Source organism: Andrographis paniculata, unplaced genomic scaffold (genome assembly GCF_009805555.1).
Source record: "Andrographis paniculata isolate CXL003 unplaced genomic scaffold, ASM980555v1 Contig78END, whole genome shotgun sequence".
In the NCBI taxonomy this organism is placed as follows: domain Eukaryota; kingdom Viridiplantae; phylum Streptophyta; class Magnoliopsida; order Lamiales; family Acanthaceae; genus Andrographis; species Andrographis paniculata.
Window position 1 is genome coordinate 1,930,993 of NW_026137615.1, and position 19,429 is coordinate 1,950,421.

At 25.8% G+C, this 19,429-nt stretch overlaps 1 protein-coding gene across 1 annotated transcript; it reads left to right on the forward strand.

Annotated features, from left to right (window-relative positions):
* The first annotated feature begins 12,493 nt into the window (after positions 1–12,493).
* Positions 12,494–13,888, forward strand: LOC127239636 (kirola-like). The gene is made up of 2 exons (XM_051257876.1): positions 12,494–12,822; positions 13,416–13,888. The coding sequence occupies exons 1-2, from the start codon at positions 12,636–12,638 to the stop codon at positions 13,682–13,684; spliced, it is 456 nt and encodes a 151-aa protein (XP_051113833.1). The 5' UTR covers positions 12,494–12,635; the 3' UTR covers positions 13,685–13,888.
* The last annotated feature ends 5,541 nt before the right edge of the window (positions 13,889–19,429 follow it).

Consider the following 19,429-nt stretch of genomic DNA (forward strand, 5'->3'; position numbering starts at 1 on the left):
TTTTCGGATAGATTGATTTTTGATACGTGGTATGAAGAATGGTGTTAAAAAGTATAAAATATATTATTTTAAATAGAATATTTGATGTTTTTTTAATATTTTTTTAATTTCTTATAGTTATTTTTTATGTGTTTTATAGAGAATTATGTAAAACATATAAATGGTGCGTTTGACAATTAGTTGTTATCTGATTCAATTAGCTGGTTTGACTAGCTGATTCAATTAGCGGTTTGTATTAAAGTGTTTGGTAAAACAACTGTTTGACATTAGCTGTTTATAATGTAAAATACTATTAAAGACATTGATATTTTATTTTTTAAAATATTTAATTTTTGTTCATTTTGATTTGAAATTTATGAGAATTTTTGTTATTAATTATTGAAAATTATAAAAATATTATATAATATTTACTTTTATTTTTATTATTTAGATCTGAGAAAATTATTTTTATTGAAAAATAATAATTTTTTATTGAAATTATGTAAAATATAAAATAATAAATCTTCCGTATATATATTTTTATTATGTTAATTATCGTTTTAATATATATAAATAAATTAATAAATTTTGTTTTTTTTTATCTGATTTAGTTTTAAAAATTTATATATTTTACAAATAAAATAATATATGTGTAATAATTAATAATAGTAATTATTTTAAATTTACAAAAAAATAAAAATATAATTTAATAAACACTACTAGAAAAAAAGGTTGATAATTGCGGAAATTTGTCGCAAATTTTAATCCGCGACAATTAAAAGTCACGGAAAGTAATTTCGTGACAAATTTATGTCACAACTTTTTGCTTTTACTATTCCGTAAGTAATATTTGCAAAACAAAGTTACAAACAACTTTCTGTGACTATTTAAAGTAAAGAAAATGTCTAAGATATTTCTATTCCGTGTCTTTTGACTATTTCGTCACAAAAATTGTCACGAAATTTTTTCTTGACTATTTTAAGTTGCGGCAACAATAACCAAAATATTTGCAACATTTTAAATTATTACAAATATTGTTATAGTATAATTTCCGTGACTTTTTAAAATCAAATGTCACAACATAAGTAACGAAAACAACTATAAATTTTTCTTATTATCGTTCGTAGCTATTTAAGATAATAACAAAATAATAAAATCATCTTCAATATCTTTATTTATTTTTACTTGTATCGTAATTGAATAATTTTTTTTTTTAACTATTCATCACTGCTTAAAATTAAGTACTGAAATATTAGCAAAATCTTAAATTTATAACCAATGATGTTTTTATAGTTAAAATATAATAACAAACAAAAATTAATACTTTAGAGTAGATAACTAAGTTGGCATGACAAGTTGTGTAAGTCTTTAATAACTAATAAGGTCCCTTAGATTCGACTTGCACAGATAAATGGTTGGTCAAACACCTAAATTAATTTTAACAATATTATGTGAATATAGTAATATTTTAACACCTAATTTTAACACCTAAAAGTTGTTCAATAAGCTAAAAGTTCTTCGAAAAACTGTTTCCAAACACCCTCAAAATATTATTTTTAAGGAATCATAATTTCAAAAAATTGTGGCACGAAAGAGAAATATATGTATAATATATATATATATGGGTGGATACGATTCGATTATATGCAAATAAATATATAAATACTAAGTATGAATAAATATCCAAAGCCTATTTGAACATAAATTTACGGTTGATCGAAAGATCAACCAAATATTTGCATTATTTGCATATTCCAACTAGAAGGATCTAAAAAATACATTCAATAAATAATTGAAATTAAAATTAAAATTAATATAAAATATTCACAGAAATTTCAAACCAAATCGAATTGAACTACAATTATGTGAATATAGTAATATAAATATTAACAATATTTAATTCATACTTTCTCCTGACTATGTAAGGTATACAATTAATTTTTCACGCAAAATTTAAAAAATGCTTATTCCGTCGTGCAAATGTGTACTCATTTAATCGGACACAAATTTTAATAAAAATGAGTAATAATGGTTACTTTTTATTTTTATAGTAAAAAAAAAATACAAAAATGTAATAATTTTTTACTTAAAAAAAATAAAAATAATGACAACCAAAAAAGAAAATGAGCATAGATTTGAACGACGACAGGAGTAATAATTTTTAATGCTAGTGAATAGTTTAGAATAATAAAATAACTATTTTGTCTTTATTTTATAATGTGAAAATAAAAGCATTAGTTGTAGTCACCGTTTTACTTTATTTCTTATATTATCTCTCGTCCGGGTCATATGTTCTTACAAATATATTTTACTTTTAAATTATTAATTATTAATATATTATAATTATATTAATAAACATTATCATAATATTTAACACTTAACAAAAAAAAATTTTTTTTAAATTTATTTTTTCCGTTACTAATGACATTAGAAACGAAATTAGAAATGAAATTACGTTAGCCACGTGAACTTATGAACGAAATTCTGTTACAAATAAATTATTTTTATGCAGTGATACATCAATAATAATAATAATAATAATAATAATAATAATAATAATAATAATAATAATAATAATCCATAAAAATATATGGGTTTGGTTATTTTGTAAAATGGTTCAAAGGATATTTTTTTCCGTGAGATATAAATACTACGTAGGTAGTATAAAAATAATATGTGTAGTATATTAATTTTTAAACCCTCTCTTTGTTAAAAAGATTTCGACGAATATAATATATTCATAACTATAAAGAATTCAATTAAATCTATAGAATTTTAAGATTTATGAATTATTAAATACTTCAATATTTTAGATTTTTTTTAAAGAAGTTTGTATTAAAATCTTAATATATTAAAACATAATACCTCTAAATTAAAAATAAAATAAAAAATTTGAATTAAATACATTTAGATTTTAAAAATCTAACTAAATTCTACGTAGTCAGCGATTAAATAACTCTTTGTATTGAACAAAAGACAATATTTTTTTCGTTCCAAAATAATAATTTTATTTTGCTATTTTCGTCTGTCTCAAAACAATAATCTAATTTTTATTTTTAGTTACCAACTCTCTATTTGTTTATAAAACTATATCCATTTTTTCACAAAAATTATATAAAATAGGGATGTCTTTTAAAAATATTCTTACATCCACTGTCACTATCAGTATAATATTATTATTTTTTAATTCTCATGTCCATCTCAAATGTTCTTATTGTTTTCGGACGGATAGAGTATTATTTACTTGATGTTTAGTTTATAATACTCCATAATACTTTCTCCGCCACGTCATAAATGATCCTTTTTTTAGTCCGTCCCACCAACCTATTTCTATTTTTGATAAATTTAACAATTTTAAATATATTTTAACAAATATAAATTAATCAAATTAAATTTCAAAACTCTTTAAGGTTATTCAAAATCTATTTATTTCTATACCACTCTTGATAAATAATTTTTTTTTCTATTTAAAATTCTTTATCTTTTTTTTTATAAAATTAGTTTATATTAATTGTAGATAAATAGATAATTTTTTATTTATTTATTTGCATTATATAAAATTTTATTTTCTACAAAATTATATTCATGAGTATTAAAATACGGTAAGACTTGAACTCGAGACACAATGCTCTAATATTAGATCGGATGCGCAAAATGACCTTTTTACCTAAAAATTAAAATGGTTAAGATACGGCATTATAAATATATTTATCCCCAAACATGAATCTCCATCATCCACTTTTCTATTTTTGTATGTCCCTAATAATTTGTCATTTATTGTTTTAGAAAATGATTGTACACTTTAATTATATTTTAAATTTTACAATTTATAATTTTCTTTAATATAAATTAAATTACTTAGTAAATTTAATTTTAATTAATAATTATTTTTATTAATATATTTCGTAATTACTTACTATAATATCCAAATTTCGAAATATTTTTTTTTTTGAAAAATATGTGTTACTATCTCCGTCCACCGCCAATCTATCCGTTTACTTTTTGCATTTTATTCTTTGAATATTAATTATTATATCAAAACATAGTACAAAAAAAATGACAAATATTTCTATTGGTATCTTATAATACTAATGTAATGAGATTTGTATAAAATTATATAAATATAAAAATATTTTTAATATTAATAATAATAATGTCAAATACGCATAGATAGATTGATGGTGGACGAAAGTAGTATTTTTTTTTTTAAAAAAAAAACAGTACATCCACAGGTCACAGTCAATTAGTGAACAATGGATGTTAGTTGGGACAACACAATTAATGATATAAAAAATTGTTGCAATTATTATTACATATCCTGCCAACATGTGGTCGCACCTAAATATTTATTTATTTTATTTAATATATAGTAGAAAAGAAATTCTTAATTTAGAATAACAATTTAAGCAGATATTTATATGTACGTCGTATCAAATACTATTTAAATTTGAATTTTCATATTCTTTCTTAAGATAAAAAAATTTAAATTTTGAAATTTTATGCGTTCGAATAATAAAAAAAATGGATTATTAATATTTTATTCTTTGTGTCTCATTTAATTTGTCTCGTATTTTTATTTTTGTATGTCTCGCATAATTTATTATTTTACTTTTAGAAATATAATTATACACTTTAAAAGCATTTTAAAATTTATAATTTATAATTTTTTTTATTCTAATTAAACTATTTAGTCATTGTAATATTAATTTATAATTATTTTTATTAAATTATAATTATATTTACTAATACATTTATTAATTATTTACTAATTATACAATACTAAAAACTTCGTGCCTAAACTAAATAAGACAATTTAACTTAGACTGAAGAGAGTACTTTTAAAGAAGAAAATGATGAGTGGGTTCACCCAAATAATTTTTGCAGATACAAATCTCACTTAATATTTCAGATATATATACGCATATTCGTACAATATATAAATATAATATTCTATTTTTCAAAAATAAAATAATAAATAATAGTTTCCCATAAAATATGTTTTATATTGTCGAGACCAATAAACTAAATGAACACACTCAATATTTCATATAATATTTCTTTTTAAAAAAAATATATAAAAGTACGCAGGATGCTGTTGCAGCTTTTGATTGACACAATTTTCGGAAATCTGTCAACTGCATAGAGTTGACCGAGGTACTTGGTTTGAATGTATTTTACGTGTCCTACACTTGATGGAATATGACAAATGTATATGCATTGGACAGAGGAAATACAAGAGAAGTTGTATATATTATCCTTTCGTATTGCATGACATTTATTGCCCTGATACACTGCCCTAAAAGTTGACACACAATCAACTTTGTCTTTTGTGTGCAGTGTTTGTATATAGTGTGTTGTTTGTGTTTGTATCAGTGGGGATACACAACACTTCGAATCAAAATTTCTCTCAACATGTTAGAGTGTTGAGAAACCTCATCTATGGAGAATTGAAGACGAGAAGAAGGATTCTTGGAGTCGAAGCCGAAGAAGATATTCATCCGATAAACAACTTTATTCTTAGCTTGGTCGATGGCCTGCTGGAGTTGTTGCGGTGGAGTAACAGCCAGTCCATGAGAATTCGTAAAACTAAATGGAGTTTGGGTAGAAGATATGTTGGGTAGTTCGGTTTGGTGTCTTATATGGTGTAAACCAAGTGTTTGGTTTAGTTAAGACTATTGGATTAGAATCCCCCAGACGTAGGTTGTAAACCCGAACTGGGTAAACAAATATGTTGTGTTGTTTTTCTTTCTGCACTTATTCAACCATTGATTTGTGCATGAACACACACATCATTCACACATCCACTTCACAATCACAATCCGATTCAGAGTTATTACAGGCCATCAATTCGAACAAGCCACAGACGGCTTTAACATCTAAATGTTGCAACAACAGAAAAACATCGTCAGTTTATCAAAAGTAGGCAGAAATACATAATAAGCAAATAGTATATGATAATACCAAGTCTTCATCAACGACACACACTCCCCCTGGCTTGTTGCATTCTCCCCTTGCATTGCAGCAGAGGCCAAAAAGAGATGGTCAAGGGTCGGCTTCCTCCGCATCATCACCAGCTTCATCATCTTCTTCATCAGCGTCCTCATCATCTACTCACCCGACGGCGAACCACCCGACCGCGGACCAACCGATGGCGAACCAACCGACGACGAACCAACCGACGCCGAACCAACCAACTGAGAACCAACCGACGGTGAACCAACCGACTATGGACCAACCGACGGCAAACCACCCTACCGCGGACCAACCAATGGCGCACCAACCGACGACGAACCAACCGACACCGAACCAACCGATTGAGAACCAACCGATGGTGAACCAACCGACTGAGAACCAACCGCCTGAGAACCAACCGATGGCGAACCAACCGACGGCGGACCAACTGATGGCGAACCAACCCTTTAAACACTCTGGCAGGCCCAACGACGGATCCACATTGCATCTTATCTTGGGCTTTTACCCTAATTATAAAATTCGTACGTAACAATAAGAATATTTTTAATGTTAAGTACAATAACGCAAAAGATAAATGTGACATTTAGAGATGCGCGGATGAAGTATTAATTTTCATGAATATGTTTAATTTTAAACTCTAATAATATATTATTTTCTTATGTCTTTTTCCTAACTAAACTATACTCAATCATTTCAAATTTAATCACTTACGCCTACGCCCCCTCCTTTCATACCCTGCCGCGCCGCGCCCACCTGCCCACCAAGTCTAAATTTGCCCTATCCACTCTCTTTTCTCTCTTTCTTCCTCTGTCAATCGTCTTTCTCTTCGAATCTTCGGACACCACCGTGAAGCGCCATCGGACTGCCTTTCATCTTTTTTCTTCCTAATGGACACCACCAAATTGTTGCCTTCCATCTTTTATCCAACCGCCACCAACGAATATTATTTTAAAAATATATTTAATTGTATGTTTATAGGGCCTACGATTTGTTTTTGTTCAGGGCTCCGAAAAAAGTTCAAGACGGTCCTGAGCGTCATGATACGCCGAAAATTGCTTGGATGACACGTGGACAACGTTTGAAAATCATTTATACCAAAGCTTTTAGTTATGAGACTAATCAATTACATAGTCTAGTTGTAGTTTTAAAATGATTTTCAAATGTTTCACATGTTATCTCACAATCTCCACCGTGCCACGTCAGCAACTCTTGCACTTAAGGATTATTTATGCCAACCTTTTGTAGACGTGAAACTAATTCAATTAATGGTTTAGTTATGGTCCTAAAATGATAAAAAAAAAAAAGGCCGGTCACGTACTAACTAAAAAAATAGTTTTTCCTAATAGACTTGTAATATACTGAAGTTGATTTGAGTTTTAAAAAATGATTGACTTACCCGGGTCAATAATGTAGACATTTCTTTTTTGGGAACTCAATTGAATTTTTTTTTTAGAATTAAACGTGTTTGCTTATTTGCTTGAAGGTAATTTCAAGATATATGATCCACTAGAAACCATCCCAATGTGGTCAGTCAACGATCTCGACATGTTCGATTTGTTGGTCGAAATGTTACAGTACTACTGATTTGTGTTGACTTATGGTCCAGTCTATGATCCCGATGTACCTGCTTGCTATCAAAATAGTACTTAATATTTATGATGTAACAACAACCAACATCCAATCATTTATGCAAACTTACTCTATTTATACGTGATTTCTAACATGATTCTGATTTTTTTTCGAAATAATACTGTTTGTTTGAAATAATTATGCTATATTTTTTTTAGGTCGTTCATTAAATTATGCATAATTATTCATAGTAAATAATTTTATCAAGCCGCAATTTTATTATTTTAATTTTAATAGATAATAATCAAATTGTTACTATTTTGTATTTTATTTATCTCACTCTTTTTATTAATTTTTTAGAATATACCACTTTATTTTTTTTTATATACTGCACTTTTACATTAAAATACTATTATTCATAATCTTGTAATTCAATAATAATAATAATAATAATAATAATAATAATAATAATAAGAGTAAATTATATAACTTCTCTTTGTATTTTAGTAAAAATGTATAAAATATCATATGTTTTATTTATTGTCGAAAACTCTTATATGTTAATGTAAAATTTGTATAGAATACTCTGTTCGTCCAAAACTTTCATTTGATTGTAAATATAAATATAATTATACAAGTTTTATACAAGTTTTATACAAATAAAAGAGGTAGATATATTCAATAGTCATTTTCACTAAAAAAAAAATAATATATTTGTAACGGAATTCCGTCCCTAATGTTCACGTAGCTAACGTAATTCCATTCCTAATTCCGTTTCTAATGTCATTAGTAACGGAAAAAGTAGATTTAGAGACAAAAAAATTTTGTTACAAAAATGATTTTTTCTTGTAGTGTTTTTAATATAGTAAATAAGTAAATAATCGATTAATTCTTTCATTTTATAATTTTTTGAAGATAAATTGTTATTTAATTTTTACAAAAACTATAAAAATAAAAGATTAATCATTTATTTATTTATTTTGATAAAAAGAGACATATTTTACTTCTTTTATTCTATAAAACTTGCACAATTTAGGTATGTATTAATAATCAAATATCAATTTTGGACGAATAGAGTATTATGTGCAAATTTGATATTAACACGAGGGATTTCACGCAATAAGTAAAATACATGGTATTTTTGCGTATACTTTACCCTAATAATAATACTTAACCCAAAATCCCAAATGATGATTCTTCATCTTTAATCCCAAATAACCACGCAGAATTTGCACAGGAAATTCCTTTTATATGAAATTATTACTCTTCTAATTCGCTTAAAATTATATTACTATTTTTTTTTTCTATCATTAACTAGATTTATACCTAATTCATTTAAAATAAATATTTTTATCCACTTACAATTTTATTACGCATATTTTAATAAATAATAATTAATTTGTCATTATTATTTTTATTATTTTTTTATTAATAATTTAATAAATTTATCAAAATACTCCTATTTTACATTATATATATTGATTTTAGTGTTAAAATATTACTCCTTTGATCCAGCTAATTTGTCCTTTTTAGTTTATGCAAAAAGTTTTAGGTATAGTGTAATTAGTAAATGATTAAAAAATATATTAGTAAAAATAATTATAATTTAATAAAAATAATTATAAATTAGACTAAATAGTTTAATTAAAATAAAAAATTTATAAATTATTAATTTAAAAATGTGACTAAAACGTATAATTATTATTTTTTTAAAAAAATGATAAATTATATGAGACAGACAAAAATAAAATAAATATATAAATTAAGTAAGACAGATAGAGCAGTAAATTTTAATTTATATGAACGAATTGACAAATTTGTCTTTAATTGTATAATAGAGATTAAAAATAATAAATAAATAGATGATAAAAATATAAAATTTATATTTAAAAAAATAGAATAATAATTGTTTGACGTCCGAAATAAAAATATAAGATAATAGTATTTGAACGAGGGAGAAAATAATTTTATCAAACCAACTGAGAAAAATATTATTCATGAATGTATTCCGACAAACATAGTGCGAATGGGGCACTAATTAATGAAGTTGACAAAAATGTCATATCAATTCGTCTCATCACATATCACTAGGGTTGAGCAAAATATTCGAAATTCGAAAATTTAATCTGAACTAAATTGAAATTTAAAATTTGGTTCGAATTTTTGGATTAGATCGAATTGAATTTTTAATAAATTTCGGATTTTCGGATCGAATCGGATCGGATCGGTGTACTTAAAATCCGAATCAATCCAAAATCCGAAATATAATATTTTAATATATTTTTTATTATACATATTTAATATTTTATTAGAAAATATTATATTTTAATATAAAAAACTCAAATTTATTAATTATATTTTATATATTATATATATTTAATATTATAAAATAATAATAAAATATAACAAAATTTATAAATTAAAAAAATAATAATAAAAATATTTAAAATTTCAGATTTTTCGGTTTGATTCGAATTTTTTAGTTCGGATTACGGATTTTCGAATTTCGGATTTCGGTTATTTCGGTTCGGTTCGAATCGATTTTTTCAAAAATTTCGGATTTTCGAATCAGTTCAAATTTGACAAAATCTGAACCGAAAATCCGAATGCTCACCCCTACATACCACGTGCCGACCCTAAACCCACCGACCCAACTTTAATGCCAATCTACCCTTCCACCAATAATAATTTTGATTGGAATATTTTATTAAAATAGAATATTTTTGAAATATTAGGGAATTGAAATGTTCATTCCATAAATAGTAAAATTTTAAATCTGAATAGTTCTATAATATGATATAAATAGGTATTGATATAATATTTTGAATATAAAATTAATTTTCAATATAATATAAAAAAATAAAAAGTAAGTGATTAATTTAATATTTTTAGGAAAAAAATGAGATGAATAGCGAATTTAAAATTCAATCCCTAAACAAACACATATTTTAATGTTTGATAGGTGGAATTGTATTGATACTAATTTTTTTTAGGAGTAAATAAAATATATATTATGTAAATATATTTATATTATATTTTGACAATATTTATAAAAAATCAAGAAATTCAAGGAGAACAAATGCAAAAATGTTAGTATTATTATCGATTGTTATTATATATACCATCCGTTCCAAAACTATAGTTCGGATTGTGTTTGACACGAGATTTAAGGAATATTAATATTATATCAGTAGTTGGCAAAAGTACCGATAAAAGACTTTTTTGCCCTTATGAGTGTATTAGTGTAAAAAGTAGCGACAATTGTATAATAATAATGAAAAAGTAATTGTAGTTTTATAATGATATAGTTATTTATGAAAATGAGACTATTGTTTTGTGACGAAAAAAAAAAAATGATAAACAGAATTATTATATTGAGACGGAGGGAGTATCTTTTTTCATTTCAATCAAAGTAGCTTTTTGAATTTTTATAGTAAATTAAAAAATAATACTATTATTTTATTAGTTAATAAAAGTGTGTAAAATAATTTGATATTTTTTTCATTTATATTTATATATAAATTAGTTGTATATATGTATTAATATATTTGTAATTCATATAAAAATTAATAATATTTTAACTGTAGTGTATAATTATTTTTAATATAATAAAAAATAGACATTTGAGTAAAAAGTATAAAACAAAAAAATATAAGTAACAAACTATTTTCAGTTGGGACAGAAGTGTATATATATATATATATATATATAACAGACAGTGAATGTGCAATGTTCTGAGTTAAAATAAAGGATGATATTCTTGTAATAATAATATAAATCAAATTTTCTGTGGAGACCATAACTAATAAGAAAAATAAAAAGATTTATTTTTATTAGATTAAAATTTTAATACGACATACTTTATTCGTTCCATATCTATATATTAATTTTCTTTTTGTACGAAATTTTAGAAATATTAGTAGTATTATATTGGAATGTAGTAAAAGTAAAAATAAAAAAAACTAAACTAATCTTATTAGTATTGTATGATATAAAAGTAATAACATTTGTGAAATATATTGTAAATTGAAAGAGTATTTGTAATGTTAGTAAAAAAAAAAATTGAATATTTTGTTATGGAACGGATCAAAATAAAAAAATAGATAAATTATTAAGGGATTGAGAGAAAAGTATTAATTACAGAGGAATAGAAGGGAAGTATTAAATAAAATATTTAATCTATTATTTTTAATATTTCAAAAAAATAATAATATATTCTTATTAAAAATTATAAATATTAATAACAAATACAACACGAAAGAAGATACAGATTTACGTGGTTCACCAACAACGTGTTGACTACGTCCACGGGTATAAACGGAGAATAAATTTATTGACGACCATAAGATTATACGGATTACAGATTTTATATCTTTGAGTCTATTCAAATAAATTAAGAGAATATATAAACGGGCGCAACTCAATGCAAACTCAAAAATCCAATACAGCATACAGTCGAGTCGGGGGCTATTCCGCGCCCTCGGACCCCAGGCAAAGGGGATTTTGCCCCCTTAACCCCCGATTCGCTGACTGGGCAGCGAGACTTCTGTGAAAACTCAACGAAGTGAAAACCTACATTCAAGGCATGTCACTAGCATCATTTTTGCCCAATTTTATTTTAATTATAGGATAAATTCAATAAAAAAAATTAATTATGATTCTTAAATGATGAAGTACCAGATTAAATATATATATATATATATTTGGCCATGTGTTGGGAGGGAACTTGCTCAACCCCTCAAGCTCTATACATATGGTTTGCTTAATGTGACTTGGTTTGTCGGGCTTAGTTTATAGGTATTAGGTTCAGCTGGGGTTTACTAGCGTCTATTTTGGTAACGACTGTGGGTTCCACGTTTTAAAAAAATAAATAAAATAAAATTAAAAAATAAAATAAAATAGACTGGTTATATCTATACTGGAAGACCTATGCACTTCATCGTCGTCTATATAAAGAGGAGTGTGTGATACTAGCTGAGGTAGCATATATGAGTATCATCATCTCATCGAAGATTAATTATACACAATTATATATCTAGAGAGAGAGAGGAGAGAGAGCAAATTAATTAATTAATTTAAATTAATAAAAAAATTAAAGTGAATTATTAATTAAGATGGGGCTAATGGGGAGATTAGTTGCAGCGATAGAGTTCAAGGCAGGGGGAGATGTGTTCCACGAGCTGTTCAGGGACAAGCCACAGCACATCGCCGCCGCCAGCCCGGCCCGAGTCTACGGCTGCGATCTCCACGCCGGAGAGTTCGGCAAAGTCGGAACCAACATTTGCTGGAAATACTTCCATGGTATGCTAATTATACTCTATATATATGGCCGTAAAACCCTAATTTTTTGCATTATCATGCAATTTGGGGTTCTTCTTTTTTTATTTATTTTTTATATTAGGTATGAAAAATCGTTTTTTTAATAGTATAATAAAAAAAAGTATTTGTATTGATTTGTTGATTTTGGTTGAATTGATTGAATATATATTATTAACTAATTATTAACTAAATTTCCAAAAATACTCTAAATTATTATTATTATTATTATTTTCAATAAAATATTATTTTTTTAATCTTTGCAGTAACTCCAAATGTGTTAATTTTTTAAAAACGAATAGAAATAAAATTTGTGTTAATATTTTACAAACGAATAGAAATAATATTTATAGAGACGTGTTATAAAAAAATAATAATTTGCTAACCATACCCAAAGCCCACTCTATTTTAATTTAGTTTTGAAATTTATAAATTTTATCTTTTATCTTGTTTAGAAATTCTAAGTACATGATTGTCACCTTTTGGATAATATACATAAAAAGGTCTAACTAATTTATTATTCTAAAGTTTTATTTCATTTTTTCTTTAATCAATCGTACATTCGCAAAATATTACAGACGGAAAAGATAGGATTGCAAAACAAGTAATTCAAAAGATCGACGAGGAGAAGAAGTTGATGGAATTCAAGATGCTCGAAGGGGATTTGATGGAGAAATACAAGAACTTCCTCATAACTATCCACGTCGAGACCAAGGGGAATATAGAACTAGTCACTTGGACATTAGAGTACGAGCTTCTCAACGAAGATGTTGAGCACCCGATATCCTTGTTGGCTTTCTTTATCGAGCTCACAAAAGATATCGAGAGCCATCATCTCAAACCCTGAACCTCGTGCTCGTGCTCGTGCTCTTGCTCGTCGTATATTGTGGATGATGTTTGGTGTGTGAGATGTATTGCATATGAATAAGTTCTTGATGTTGTAATAAATCGTGTGTTTCTTACATTTGCTCTAATGTTTTGTTGAAAGATTGGCTACAATGGTGCTTTGTAGTGTGAAATTTGAAGAAATAAAGGCTTAGTTTAATTTACAGTTTTTTTAGTATATTTATTATGTATTTTTTGTTTACAATTTATATAAAAATATAGTATCCATTTCCTCAACTTCTAAAGTACTCCCTCCGTCCCATATATTATGGGTCTATTACTGTAGATACTAAAAATAATTATCGTATAATAAAAATAATTATGAATTAAAATTAAGATAACTAAATAGTTTAATTAAGATTAAAAAAATTATAAAATTTAAAATGAGATTGAAGTGTATAATTATATTTTCAAAAAAGGAATGAACAAATTACGTGGGACAGACAAAAATAGAAAATAAGAACAAATTATGTGGGACGGAGGGAGTAATTATTTAGGGTGTGTTCTCCGGTCCAATTTTGGTTGCACAATAATCTAGCCCAAAATTGGGCTGAAGGAGTTTTAGGAGACAGACTGTTTCTTTATTTTTTAAGGTTTTTTTTTTTAAATTATAAATATAAAATAATTTTATAATAATTATAATTTAATAAAATATATACAATATATATGTTATATTATAGAGAATAAAATTTTTTTATAATACAAATAAATAAAAATTTAGAAATATATATGTATGTATAATATTAATTTATAATCAAATTATACTAATTATTACACATTTTTATATTATTATACTTATTACCATCAAATCAATACACGTCAAAACTCTTCGAACTCAACTTAAACCTAAACACAAAAGAAACACATAAATTCAAACTCATCTCAAAATTCAAATAAAAATCAAACCCAAACCCAAATCCAAACCCAAACCCAAATTTGCCCCAAACCCCTGAGAGAAACACACTCTTACTTTTGGACTTTTGGTATATGGATTAGTAAATATCAGTATTTTAATATAAGTTAGTAGTATATAGTTGTGTAATCATAAAATTATTTTTATTAAAAAGCAATAGGATGCAATTGTATGATTTTAAATAAATATAAAAAAAATACTCCCTCCGTCATAAACAAGGTGCAATATTTATTTTTTACATGAGTTTTTAGGTGGGTAGTATTAAGTAGAATAATTTAGAAATTAGATGATTTGATGGAGAGAGAAATATATATTTTATTTTTTTATTTGGATGATGTGAGGAGATAAAGTGTGAGGTAGATATTAAGTATAATTAATTATTTTCTATTTTGAAAATGTTGCAAGGTGTTTGGGACATATCAAAAAAGAAATGTTGCAGGGTGTTTGGAAAAAATGTTGCAAAGTGTTTGGGACATACCAAAAAAGAAATATTGTAGGGTGTTTGGGACGGACTGAATAATAGGATGGAATTGTATGATTTTAAATAAATATAAAAATAGGGGTATTGTTATTTATGGTAGTAACTATGGTTACTTAAAATATTTACCTTTGAATTAAATAAGCGGAAATAAAAATATGTAAATTTTTGGGCGGACTATATTTTATAGGTTAAATTATTATTATTATTATTATTATTATTATTATTATTATTATTAGTTTGTAATTAGATATTTTTGTTATTTAAGTTTTGGAATTATAGTATGCATGTAAGCGGATTTTTTTTGGCACATTTGGTCATCTGAACTCGGAGATGTCTGCGTGGGACGTCGGAAGACACGTCTCCGCCGGGTAAGCGCTATTGCAGGATATATGGAATATTAATTTTTGAGAAATTTTTTTTTTTTAGTTTCATAATTGACTCTCCTTATTATTTTAGTCTAATAATTAGAACGTGTATAAAAAACTCCCATAAGTAATTTTTTGTTTTTTTGCACAAGTAGTCCCCTAGTACCGACGATGTGCATGTGGTACCTATATTGTTCGCCGGAGCACATGTATCCGTCAAGTGATGCATATCTGACGAACACGTGTGCTCGGAGTGCTAAGGAAAATAATATTTTGTATAAAAAATAACAGTGTTATTTAACGCGTGGCACACCTGTGCATGTATGTCCGCTAGATAGGCGCCATGGTGGACAGGTTGATTTTTTTCTTTTCATTTTTGTTATTTTTTGTATTTTCTAAATATATAATAATAATAATAATAATAAGAGTAAACTGTATTTTTTTAATACCATATTTGATCATTTATCATCGTATAACTTTAAATGAATCATGTCTGAAAATATTCTTGTAAGTAAAATTTTTTCACTATAATGGTCCTCCATTGTCGGACTGGCCACTCTGATCCGCCATTACTGACGCGACTGATATGTCATCGCCACGTCAGTGATACGTCGGAGTACCATTTTAACGAATTTTTTATACTTGCGGGACTATTTTCAACAATGTCTATTTAGCGAATTAAGAAAATGTTTTACTATTTTTTCATTTACTTTTTCTCATAGAAATATATTTCATATTGATTTAGAAGAAATTATTTTTGAATTAAAAATTTTGCAAATGATTTTTACCGAATAATTTAAAATCATCCATTGAAATATAAACTAACAATACGTGTAATTAGAAGTGGTAATTTGAGACGGTTTGATTTTTTTCGTACTGGCCCAGCCCGACCTGATTCCAAACTGTGCTGGGCCAGCACGGCCCGCTTTGCAATCAGGCCTGGAAAGGCTGGCCCAATTTGAAACCTGACCGTGCCGTGCCGCACCTTTACCATTCAAGTATGTTGTAATTTTTGTATATATTTCAAAATTTAATATATATATATATAATTTTATTAAAATATAAATATTAATTTTAAAACCCGGGCTATGTTAGGCACAGCCCGATCTTCATGAGCTCGGACACAGTCCGATTTATTAGCGTGCTGGGCCAAGCATGGCCCGAAAAATTTTGAACCTATTCTTGAAAGTTCAAGCACAACTTTTTCATTTCGTGCTCGGACCGTACTTATTTTTGTCATCCCTATATGTAATATAATATTATAATATAAAATATATGTTAATATAATACAAATGTATTCTATCTGTCCTAAATATTTTGTCTCTACTATTGTAGATAAGAGAATTTAGATAAAATATAATTATTAGATACCATAATTTATATAAAATATAATTAGTAAGTAATTAAGAAATATATTAGAAAAAAATAATTATTGTATAATAAAAAAGACTTATAGATTAAAATTAAAATAATTAAATAGTTTAAATAAAATTAAAAACATTATTAATTATAAAATTTAAAATGTGATTAAAGTGTATAATTATATTTCAAAAAAGGAAAAGATAAATTATGTGAAATATATGAAAATAAAAAATAGAGAGAAATTATGTTGAATGAAGAGAGTAATATATAAATTGATTTTATATGATAATAATTCATAAAATGTATATTACAATTAATTTAATATGTTAGCACATCATATATATATATATATATATAATAAAATAGACATCAATGCTAATAATCTATACACAACTTTATTATATTAATGAAACTATTTATATATATATATATATATATACATATAAAAATTATCCCGTAAGTGAATTTGTTTTTGGCATAATTGATCCTATAGCATCTGAGATGTGCACGCAGAATCTGTCTACTATGCCGTAGCACACATCCGCCAAATAGGTGTCACCTTGAGGGCTTTTTTTTTTTGCACATGAGGACTAATTGGCCAAAAAGTTCATTTACGGGACTATTTCTTTACTGACTCAAGTTACAAGATTAAAATGATAGTAGATGAATTAACCGACTAAAATAACAGTTTTTTCAATATAACTTAACATGGTACTGATTAAGTTTAATCAACATACTAGCTAATCACTTGGTGAAGATATGGATGCTTTAAACTAATGTATATTTCATGCAAACAGTGTTTGTATAGTATTCAGTTTGAATGTATAGAGAATAAAATTTTATATAATACAAATATATAAAAAAAATATATTTGTTTATTTATCATTATCATAAATTAGTTTTATAAAAATAAATAAAAAGTTTTAAAAATAAATAAAAATATTTGTTAATTGGGCAGGGAGATACAATTTAAAAAGTTTTGAATAGATTTTATATGTAAAATATTAGAAGTTTAATTAAATTGATTTATATTTGTTCACTGTGTTTAAGATTAATAAATTTACTAAAATTAAAAAAAAAATTGATCTTTTGTTGAACGGACAAATATATATATATATATATATATTTTATTTGAACTACAAATTTTTATAAAAAAATAAAATATATATAGATATATTTAAATATTATCTAAGAGTGGTTGGGTGCATAGTCAAGATTATATTTAGGGATGTCGACGGGGCGGGTTCGGGACGGGTTCTGCAGGCCCCGAGACCCACCCCTCCCTGCTTCCACCCGGCCCGGGTTTGGGGCCAACTGGACAAACCTATTTTTTTTAAAAATATATAATAATAAATATTTTTTTAACAATCAAATACTAAAACAAATAGCATTAAAAGAAAAAAAAATCTAAAAACAATCAAATATTGATCCATAACAATAAGATAAATAAATAATATATTTTTATTATATAAATATACATATATTAGGTATAATAATTTTAAAAAATTATCTCGAACAGGCGACTAATTGAATTTTATATTTAAAATTATTTAAGTAAATAAATAATATATTTTTATTATATAAATGTACATATATATTAGTTATAATAATTTTAAAAAATATCCGGGTTCGGGTCCGGGTCCGGATTGGAGCGAATTTTTAGTAAAACCCGTAGCCCGTCCTGAACCCGGCCGGGTTTAAAATTTTAAATCCATAACCCGCCCCGAAACATATTATTTAGACCCAAACCCGCCCCATTAAAAACGGGTCCGGGGCGGGTCTAGACTAACCCGCCCTACCCCACCCCATTTGACATCCCTAATTATATTTTGAGGTATGCACGTTGCAATGAACAGCTAGCAAACATCCGAATATATTTATAATTACATATATAAACCTAAACCTTCCATTACTCTCTCGCACGTTGATTCATTTTTTTATTTACTATGTATACATGTAAGGATTTGTTTTTATCTTTTTTTATGGTTCTAATAATTATATACTCTTTCCTTATATAAATTAGAAAAAAAAAAAAAAAAACCCAAATTCAAATGCAAACCATTTTTTCAGAAAGTGAAAAATAAAAATCTATTTTAGTTTTTTATTTTATTTTAATTTTCATTTAAATAACACTACAATAAGATATTTTATTAAAAAATAATTCTATTTTTATAAGAAAATGGTTAGTAGAATAGTAAAAAAAAAAAAAAAAAAAAAAAAAAAAGCAAAGTGAATACAATTACTCGGATATGTCACTAGGTGAAAATGAGAAATTACTAATTTTATTCCATACACCATTCAAATTTATTTTCATTTTACTTATTATACTATCATAATAAAATGTTCTCGTATTTTTTACTATAAAAAATAAAAAGTATACTCTCCGTCTCAAATATGATGCAATATTTAATCTCGGTACAGAAATTTATATAAGTAATATTAAGTTGAATAATTTGATAATTAAAATGATGTGATGTAAGAGACATATATATATATATATTTTTATTTTGGTGATACAATAAGATAAAATATTGTGTAAGAATTACATGTAATTAATTATTTTCTATTTCAAAAATGTTACATATT

Bases quoted from the DNA above. Each gene is read 5' to 3' on its own strand.
- LOC127239636 (XM_051257876.1), top strand. From the start codon at position 12,636: ATGGGGCTAATGGGGAGATTAGTTGCAGCGATAGAGTTCAAGGCAGGG. The intron at 12,823-13,415 runs GTATGCTAATTA...AAAATATTACAG, and splicing joins TTGCTGGAAATACTTCCATG to ACGGAAAAGATAGGATTGCA.